This window comes from Lissotriton vulgaris, unplaced genomic scaffold (assembly GCF_964263255.1).
Source record: "Lissotriton vulgaris unplaced genomic scaffold, aLisVul1.2 SCAFFOLD_436, whole genome shotgun sequence".
Lineage (NCBI taxonomy): Eukaryota > Metazoa > Chordata > Amphibia > Caudata > Salamandridae > Lissotriton > Lissotriton vulgaris.
Window position 1 is genome coordinate 297,550 of NW_028244795.1, and position 10,113 is coordinate 307,662.

A 10,113-nucleotide genomic window follows, 5' to 3' on the forward strand; every position below is an offset into this window, starting at 1 on the left:
CTGAATACAAGTAGCTAATAGGCCTGGTTTATTCGCGCCCTGCTGCTGACCAAGTCATGCAGGGAGGGCCCTCGCCCCATGGAGATAAGATAAGCAGGTTGGGTGGGTGCCAGGAATGACCAACGGCCGTGGGGGTCGGTCACGTCTCCCAGCCCACCTCCTCTTTATAAGTGGACCCAGTTTAGGGGGCAGCATCGACTCCTCTCCACCGACCACCTCGTGCAGACCGAGCGCCACCTCCACCGAAGCCACCAAGATGACCCTGAGTGACGCAGAGAAGGCCGCGGTGCGCTCCCTGTGGGGAAAGGCCTCTGGCGACCTCGAGGCCCTGGGAGCGGAAGCGCTGGACAGGTAACGCCTGAGCGCGTGACGCACGAGCGTTCTGCCTTTAAAAAAGGATGCAGGTGAAAAATTAGCAATAGCTTTGGGTTAGGTGGATTGTTGTAAATGAAAGGACAGAACAGCACGTTTTTAAAATTGGAATATAGGAGTTCAGGTTCTCACTATTTATAGTGATTATATGCTCCTGAGGCCTGTGCTCTCCCACTAAATGTATTGCAGCAGCGCCGAGAAGTGCACGTACTCTCCCTTTCATTTGAAAGAAGTGCAGGCACTCTGTACCGGACAGTGTGCCTGCCCGTTTAAACCACTGAGAACAGCACAGCAAAGTGGCTTACAAACCGCTCTTTTAGAGTATTATTTGTAGACCCATGGTAGAATATCTAATTCAGAATGTATTTTGCATTTCTTGCATTAATTTAGAACGCTTATGCCTAGATGTGCTGACATTCACGCAAGGCAGACACTGCTTGAACGTCTGCAGTGCTGCGTTGTGCGAAGGGCAAAACTGTACAGAGCCCTCGTCCCAAAATATGAGCCAATAATTCAATTCAAATAATCTTTATTCGGATAAGAATATCCATACAAGTACAGTTCGTCACCACCAAACAAAATACAGTAAAGATTAAAAGCATTATAAATATATATTTTCATCCAATACAGATACACACGAGCCGATAATAGCAACACTCAAAAAACAGTCATTTTTAGTGACGCTAAGCGTTGTACCACAGCGCAGTGGCGGGCTGAGCAGTGTTTTGACTACGGATTAGATTCAAGTGAGACTCTCCAGTGCAATTTTCTACACGCAGACAACAGTTTGTGGGTAATCTGTACGTAATTTAGTGGAAATTGAACGTATTCTGTGTAGGAAATTTCCCGAATTTTCCTTTTGCTCATTGTTTGCACTTGCATTGATTTGGTCCTGGGTTTTGTGCCAAGTCAGACTACATCATTACATCTGACTTTGCCTGTAGTTCCTGGGTTTTTGCGTTGTTCTACTCGTGTTAAGAGCGCATGCACACATCAACAGGGATTACCGCCACTCATTAATTTAGAGAAAGTCGAATTGTACAAGTTGATGGTACCGTTTATAATACCTCAGGGCATGTAAAACGACCCAGAATGCAGTTTGTTTTTATGAAAGATAATGTCTTTAATTCAACCTTGGCTATCATTTGGTGAATGAGCAACTTGGCGCTATACATTATATACTCGTATAAAGATTACATTTAAGCAGGGCTTTAAGTGGGTCGGGTCCTGCCGGTGCTCAGCACCAGCAGTTCTAAAAGGTGCTGTAAAGGACAACTAACGGGCTCTAATTTTTGTCCTCTCCCTCGGCGAAAAAACATCTTATTATCAGTACCACCCTTCACTGGAAAGATGTAATTTCAAACAGACTGGTTATAGCTCTTTCACAGTCTCGTCGTTTTAGAACTGCAGCATTTTCAATGCACTTGAAAAGCACTGGGTTTCAGTGTTAATAAAAAATAGGGAGTCAAATCTCTTCCCACGACCTCGCATCAGATGCACTATTAGTTGGAGCTGCAGCAGGGAAGTTAAAATGAGCTGCTAGCCTTTTGCAATTTCAAGCAAAGTGTTTCTTTTTGTATTTCAGGCTTTTCAAAAGCTTCGGCCAGAGCAAGACTTATTTCCGCCATTTTGACATCAGCTCGGGATCCGCTGATCTGCGCAATCACGGTGCCAAGGTGCTGGGCGCCCTCGGAGAAGCGGCAAAAAACCTGGACAACCTCGACCAGGCGCTTTCCAAACTCAGCGACCTGCACGCCTACAACCTCAGAGTGGACCCCGGGAACTTCAAGGTGAGAAAACACACCAAACGTAGGAACTTTACTGGTGCTAGGTCTTCCGTGGCCGAATGCTGCAAAGAGTGTTTTTTCTGTTTATTATAATTTCAAAGCAGGGACAAACATAAGAGCTCTTTTATTTTTTGCTCCGTCACGTCTCTTGGTAGCAGTGATCTTTATAGATGATTGAATTTAAAAAATACAATTAAAAATGGTGACGCTACTTCATGTTTGGAACTTAAACAAACCCCTTCAGCGGCCTTGCATCTTCGTGACCACAAAACATTTGGTGCATTAGTTTCTATTTAGGGCTCTCATTTTAGGAGGCCTGGAGGTGGTAGACGTTTTATTAAATGTGCAGTTGGCGGTCCTCAACACACGGCACAATTTTGGTTTTTAAAGCTTTGTGCCACTGCAATAAAACTAATCTCCAGTCCATGGTATTCGCTGCAATTCAGGAGTGAACTTTGTTGATATTCAGATTCTGTATTATTAATTCACTTAAAGATAATCAAAAATATTTTTTTTAAAACATTACTGCTACACAACAGGTATTTTTGCTTCTTTTAATATGTTGTTTCACACTCAATGACATCTTTGCTTTAATTTATACAGATTAGCCATATATTTATTGAAGGGTAATTTAACACTTAACACTTCCTGCCCATTACTCCCCAAGTAAACTGCATTGAGGGGCAATTAAAAGAAAAGTTAAGCAGATGCACAATGGTTGCTATATAAAAATGCCAATTGACCAGTTACAATTAATTCCCACTGGATTTATATGTGACATATCCCTCAATGAATTTTAAACTATACACTTTCATGTGTCCAGGAGCCAGAACAATGTAGATTCGACTAGTGAAGTACATTTACTAATTGATACCGACAGACATTACTGGGCACTAATAGCCATCTCACAAATTTAAATGGAACTAACTTGAAAATTCTCTATAGAAGTCGAGAAAACCCATGTAACAGCTGCTTCCTCTAGTAGAGAAATTTATTACAAAGACAATGCTTTTGGATTAGCACTCGCTGCTTTCCTCTTGTCCTTGGTGATCTAAATTTATAGTATTACTTGTCATGAATATCATATTCATCTACATATATTTTTTGGATTGAAAGACCTAGTGCCAGAAAGACAGAGTCAAGAGACTATCCCCCCACTAATGTTTCACACACTCCATCAACCAAGCTGCTCCTACAAAGTCTCCACACGTGCACTCTCCCTGACTGCGGCATGTAAGTTAGCACATCTTGGCCAAGATCCCACACCGTACAAATGGAACCAGGAGTAGCATGCCTGAACTTCATTCTCCAATCCACAGGGCCACATTGATTTATTGTTCTTCCACATGTAGGTGTTTTTTATTAATCAAATCTCAGGAGTTAATCAGGATCAAGTTGGAAAGTTAGAAGTAAGCCACACGCGCGCACTAAAACATCTTAATTGGGCCCACAGAGATTTCTCCAGCACAATGTCTCATGCAGTTTGAAAAGGATGAACTTTTCACTCTTATGAAGCACTTAGGATATTCTTAGCTCACTTCTTCTCATGGTTTGATTTCCAAACTAGAAACTATGTGTTCCTCTCAGGAGGATGGTACCGCAGATGCCACCATAGCTTCTGCAACAGTGCCCTCCTGATTATGGAAAGAAGGAGAGTCAAAACATGGTCTGCCAACAGTCTTCCTTGGGTATGTACTTAGCAATGTGGACTATTTCACTTAATGTAAGCTAGATACAACAAGACATTTGCCACCATTCAGAATGAGCACCTTGCTGATGAAGACAGACTAGTGGCGGGATCGTGTGCACAAGTATGTAAAGACTTCGATGGCAGGAGTGTGTAGCTGCCCTTGAAAGAAATTACATTGTTTGTAGTGCATACACTGTTGTGTTAACTCATACTGTATGTGAGGCAGTTCAGCACAGTATGAAGTTGGTAGTGATCACTCCATATTTCTGAATTGTGCTAGTTCCATCCCATGCACTAACTCCGGGAGTTTCAGAGAGATTCCAAGCTACTGTATGGGCTATAGACAGCACGATTACATTCAAAAACAGGTGCACAGCACATAATGAGAGCCCCATCGCAATCTAGGCTTCTGTAACGCCGGTCTGCATAGGATTCGCACATTTGTGGAACTTCTTTCCCACTTGCACCCATTATCTTGACACAGCCCAGGATTACACCGGTGGTATCGAACACATGAGCTAGTTAGGTGCCAGGAACTGCAGTCTTATATTGTGCATTTGATCTATCAACAGGCATACCTCATCCCCTAATTCCTGTGTTCCATTGCCACAATAAATGTGATCAGTGCAAATCTTTTATTGTTTTACCTGAAATAAAGCAGTAACAACGAGATGATGGGTGGAATGCTTGAAATAATCTCAGACCCTGGCATTCGCTTGGGGCTGCACTCTAGTCCATCGTTTTTCACCCACTATGCCATCTTAGTTTGAACCCAGGCATGTGCAAATCAGTCTTGACCCTGCTCCAATAGTAAAAGTCCAGCCCAAACTGCCTAGACAGACAATCCCCCTGATCGGGGCTCCCCGTTTATTTTCTGGAAGATATTTTGTGCTCGTTATAATTTTTCTACTGGAAAGTCTGTGAGTCATACTCCAGTGGGACAGACATCTTTCTCCCCGATAGAAGCTTTCAATCCTTGCCCTCCCTTATTCTCCCTATTTCAAGCTCCTCTTTACCTTATAAGCTCAGATGAAAGCCCCCCATCTTCTGATCAAAACATCATCGACCACCACTACAGACCCCAAGTAGATTATATTATATATAAATAAACCATATTGTTCTTGTTGTTAAGATACACAATGTGGACCACTGAATTCGTTCACATGTATATCACTTTGATGAGAGCACCAAGTACATTTCTGATTACACACCCACTGGGCCGTCACAAAGTATAACCTTTTTTTATAAAAGTTCTTTATATATAATTTATTATAACAAATGTTTAAAATAAGCATTTGGTTCATTTGTATTGATTGTTTTGTTTTCCACTGTGGACCAGTGTTTCTTCTACATGTACTTACCCACGGTTCCCGGTGATCCTCGGGTTCCCTCGTTAATTGCGGCTCTGTGTCTACTGTTATTGTGGCTATTCTGAGGCACAGCTTGGATTGCAGTCACACTCATGGGTTCTCTCCACTATTGAGGCCCAGATTGCAGTTTCTTTTGCAGGGTTTGTTGCTGGTGGTCTTCATGCTGTTCTTTATTTCTTCTCTTGCAGGTGCTCTCCCATTGCATTCAGGCTACACTGGCCGCCCACTTCCCTGAAGACTTCACCCCTGAGGCCCAGGCCGCATGGGACAAGTTCCTGGCTGCAGTGTCTGCTGTGCTGACCTCCAAGTACAGATAGACCCTGGTCTTACTTCAACAGGGATGTATATATTATAGAGAAGGGGATGCCGCGGATATAACAGGAACATGTGCAGACGTGCTGATAACAGCTGATTGCCACAATTTTGTTTTGTTACTGAGACCACAGCTGCTTTTGTAATAAAATCCATCTGTGTACAATAATCAAATTCTGCTGTCTTGCAACTCGTGATTTTTTTCTCTTTATGTGCCTTATTTTTACTACATCATGCTCTACCCAACCCTTCCAGTAGGTGCTGTGATGCACAACGCTGAAATAGATGCAAAGACAGAAAAATATCATTACTCGAAATAGGGGCCAGGGTCTCAGCCAGCAAAAGTGGAAGCAGAGAGGAGGCTTGAAAATATGGTTCATTTTCTCAGCAAAAAACAACTATAGGATGACCCTATTTAAATAAAGTGTTTCACAACATTTGAGCGACATGCGATTATAGACCCATTGCAGTTTATCTTCAACTTGGGAATGTGGGCCTTATACATCTGTTTCTTGACTTTGGTATCAGGTAGATAGTCATGGATGACATCTATGTGGATTCAAGTAAACCTCTTGACACTAACACTTGTATACAATTCATTGGCAAGCTAAATAACCTCTCCATCGGTACAAGTGGTGACCTGGATTAAAAAGTGGTCATGCGACGATATCTGTGATGAGGATGGGTTCAGTCCAGTGGACTATAACCATACTGCAAATTCCTATAGCTCACATACCCGCATTCAAAAAATCATCACAGCAAATATTAAACACGATTAGCCTTTTGACTTTGCCAATGCTTGTTTTATTTAGTCATTTTTTTTCAAAACCTTGACCAGTGTGGTCTCCCTATCAATAATCTTAAAAAAGGGGGATCTCTGACACAATGTTACTGACAAAAATATTGTGTCAAATTGATTGTGTACCACAACATTGTACTCATTTACTAACTATGGTAAGCACCAACATATTGTAGAAAAACATAGTTGACATTAATATCATCCCAAAATATACAAAAATATTGATTTATTTTCATATAAATAGATGCACATTCGTAAATGTTAAATATTATAATATATAATTTTAATATAGTGTGAATTAGGTGCTTTTCACTAATATTCAATGCTATGTATATATTTATATATAAATATATACTCATATAAACACAGGAAGTATTTATATGTGTGTGTGTATATTTATATATAGATATATAAACATAATAAATATGAAAACATATCTATATATTATAATATATATACCATATATACATAACATATATACAACACACATACACATATATAATGTAATACATACATACATACACAATAAAATCATTAAAAATAAACATGTGATACTATAAACACTAACATTTTAACCCCTCCCATGCTGGTGACGGAAATGGTCCGTCATGCCCCTCGGGTGTGCTGTGCTGGTGACGGAACGGTTCCGTCACGGCCCGCTCGCCACGCCTGCGCGGCGCTGATTTATCGCCTGCGCGGCGCGTTCTATTGAGCAAAATTCATCCCCCGTGGAATCTTAGTTTTGAGTCTGATTATAAATTTGGATTCGATTTGTCTCAATTTGCGTAGTCTGTTGCCTCCTCGTTCATCCAAATTGACCATGTGTGTTCCAAAATATGACATTGCTCTCCATGCATATGCCATGTCCTTGTCCGGCTGTGAAAAACAAGGACACTGCGACAAATCGAATCCAAATTTATAATCAGACTCAAAACTAAGATGCCCTGGGGGATGAATTTTGAAGAGGAACTTTATGTACATCTAGACTGAAAACTGATACATTGTAATATGCGGACATTGAGCACACACTGGTTGATACAGTATAATTGGGTACTATACCCATATAAGAAATAACTGTTAGAAACATCTTGGCAATTTGAATGGGTACTATACTATTCACATAGATTCATTCTCTATATGACGTAAATATGAGATATGATTTGCTTTGTGCGCGTAAAGCAGCGCAAATTGAAATACTGACATGCTCTATTATGCGGACAGGGAGCATGCATTAAGTGAATAGAGAATGATGGGGTACTACACCAATAAAGGACAGAATGCTAGAAAAACCTTTACAAGCAGCATAAGTACTATACTATTCACAACGAAAAAACAGACTCTGCATATGACAAAAATATGAGATGTAAATTACTGTGTGCGCATAAGGCAGCGCGAATATAAAATGAAATGTTTACAAGTGAAAACTGTGGGCACACATTGCATGTACTCTGCATTTAGTAACTGAAATGTAACAAACTACTAGTCCCAAAATGCACCCTGATTGCCACTTGGGATAAATAGTGGACATAGAAAAAACCTCACTTACCGTGAACAAAGCCTGTGATGGCTGAAACGCGTTGGTCCGAGCTGGAGAAATAAAGTGAAACTGCTGAACTTTACAAACCCTGAGTGCCGCTTTCTTGGTCAAAAAATTAATTGGGCCATGATCCGGCCCCTTTGCAGAGCACCCACAGTTGAGCGCGCAGAGTCTGAGAATCGCTTTGGTGGAGGAATATATATATATATATATATATATATATATATATATATATATATATATATATATATCTCCCTGGGATTGTCCTTTGCCCCTGAGAGCACCTTTGACTATGCATCAACGCGAATGGATATTTACGAGGGCATCAGAAAACTGAAATTGCGAAAACACCATTTGCTAAAAGGTGAAAAAGAAACACCAATACCTGAGATACCCCTGACAAGTGGTCAAGATGAAACAGACCAAATTTTCAATACTCAAGAAAGACCGTTTATTGAGGAATTGGCAGAAATGGAAACAACACAAACACAAGGCAATGAACCATACAATGAAATGGAAAATGTGCCAAGAGAGAGTAAAATGTGTACTACCAACTTCAAACCTCGGTCAAAGTTTGTCCCAATCATGCCTAGAGATGGTATAGACATCTACCATGAACAAATCACGAAAGAACTCAAAGAATTAAATATGGCTATAAATAAACCAAAAAATAGAAGGAAAAGAAAGATGGAAATAAGATATAAACAGTTGATGAGCAAGCTATCCAAAAATAGACAAGTGGTGATACGAAATGCCGACAAGGTGGGTAACCTAGTAATTTGGAAAAAATCTGACTATTTACTAGAAGCCCAAAAACAATTAATGGACCAGGACTGTTACCGCAGATGTGATCAAAGCATATTGAAATTGATAAATGAGAAATTATATGCAAAGTTACTAGCGTGGAAGAGCAAAGGTTTGATAAACAAGGAAGAATTCCTATTTTTGAAAAATAACACTCCAACAACTCCAGTGCTATATTTCATACCAAAGCTCCACAAAAACCATTTGAATCCGCCCGAACGACCAATCATTTTCGCAATTAACAGCTTAACAGAACACATGTCCCAATATATCGACCACTTTCTACAAGAACACGTCCAGCGACTACCCTCATATTTGAGAGACACGGGAGACTTTTTGGCCAAAATAAAGGATCTAACGTGGCAATCAGATTTCCTGTTGATAACTATGGACATTACCTCGTTATACACGAGTATTAGTCATAGAGATGGCATGCGGGCAACAGAATTCTATCTCAAACAAAGAGATGCTGTTTATGTTGAACACAGTAGAATGTTGTTAGACATGATGGAGTTTGGCTTACACAATAACATCTTTCTCTTTCAGCATAGTCTGTACCAACAAATAAGAGGCGTAGCTATGGGGGCCAGTTTCTCCCCCAGCTACGCCTGTCTTCATATGGGGTGGTGGGAGGAACTGGTCCTTCAAAGAAATTTTAACAACACACTGAATGACCATGTGAAATGTTGGTGGAGGTATAGCGATGATTTGTTTGTTACATGGCAGGGCACAAAAATGGAAGCAGAAACATTTATTGACAAACTTAACCAAAATGACATCAACTTGAACTTTACTGCAGATATTAGCCCTACAAAAGTGACATTCCTAGATGTTGAGGTATATATAGAACATGGCAATTTGGAAACAAAAATACACAGAAAACCAACAGCGGTAAATTCCATTTTACATGCGACCAGCCACCACCCAAAACATCTAGTAGAAAGTATTCCGTATGGAGAAATGTTACGGATTAAACGTATATGCAGCACACCGCAAGAACTATTAAAAGCACAAGAGTCAAGTAGAAACAGATTCTTAGAACGGGGATATTCTAGAACTTGCATTGACAATGCAATAAAGAAAAGTAACGAGACAGACAGAACTTCACTCCTAGAAACAGCTTTAGCTAAGGCAGACACGAAAGTATCAAAAACATCTATACAAAAAGATGACGAGTTTAGAATGATTGTAAGCTACAACAAACAACATAAAGAAATCAGGCGAATTATTCGAAAGAACTGGCCATTGGTAAAAAATGACCCAATATTAGGTCCACATTTACCAAATAAGCCAACGGTCACTCACAGGAGAGCACCAAATATGAGAGACCGATTAGTAGTAAACAATCCGGTAGAAATCCCCAAAAAGAACTGGTTTAACCAGAGGCAAGGATTTTACAAGTGTCACACGTGCAAAGCTTGCCTAAATGGAGTGAATAAAAA

General features: G+C 40.3%; 1 protein-coding gene across 1 annotated transcript; it reads left to right on the forward strand.

Moving 5' to 3' along the window:
* The first annotated feature begins 226 nt into the window (after positions 1 to 226).
* On the forward strand, positions 227 to 5,614 carry LOC147666728 (hemoglobin larval subunit alpha-like). Its single transcript, XM_086948921.1, has 3 exons — positions 227 to 351; positions 1,958 to 2,162; positions 5,408 to 5,614. The coding sequence occupies exons 1-3, from the start codon at positions 257 to 259 to the stop codon at positions 5,534 to 5,536; spliced, it is 429 nt and encodes a 142-aa protein (XP_086805047.1). The 5' UTR covers positions 227 to 256; the 3' UTR covers positions 5,537 to 5,614.
* The last annotated feature ends 4,499 nt before the right edge of the window (positions 5,615 to 10,113 follow it).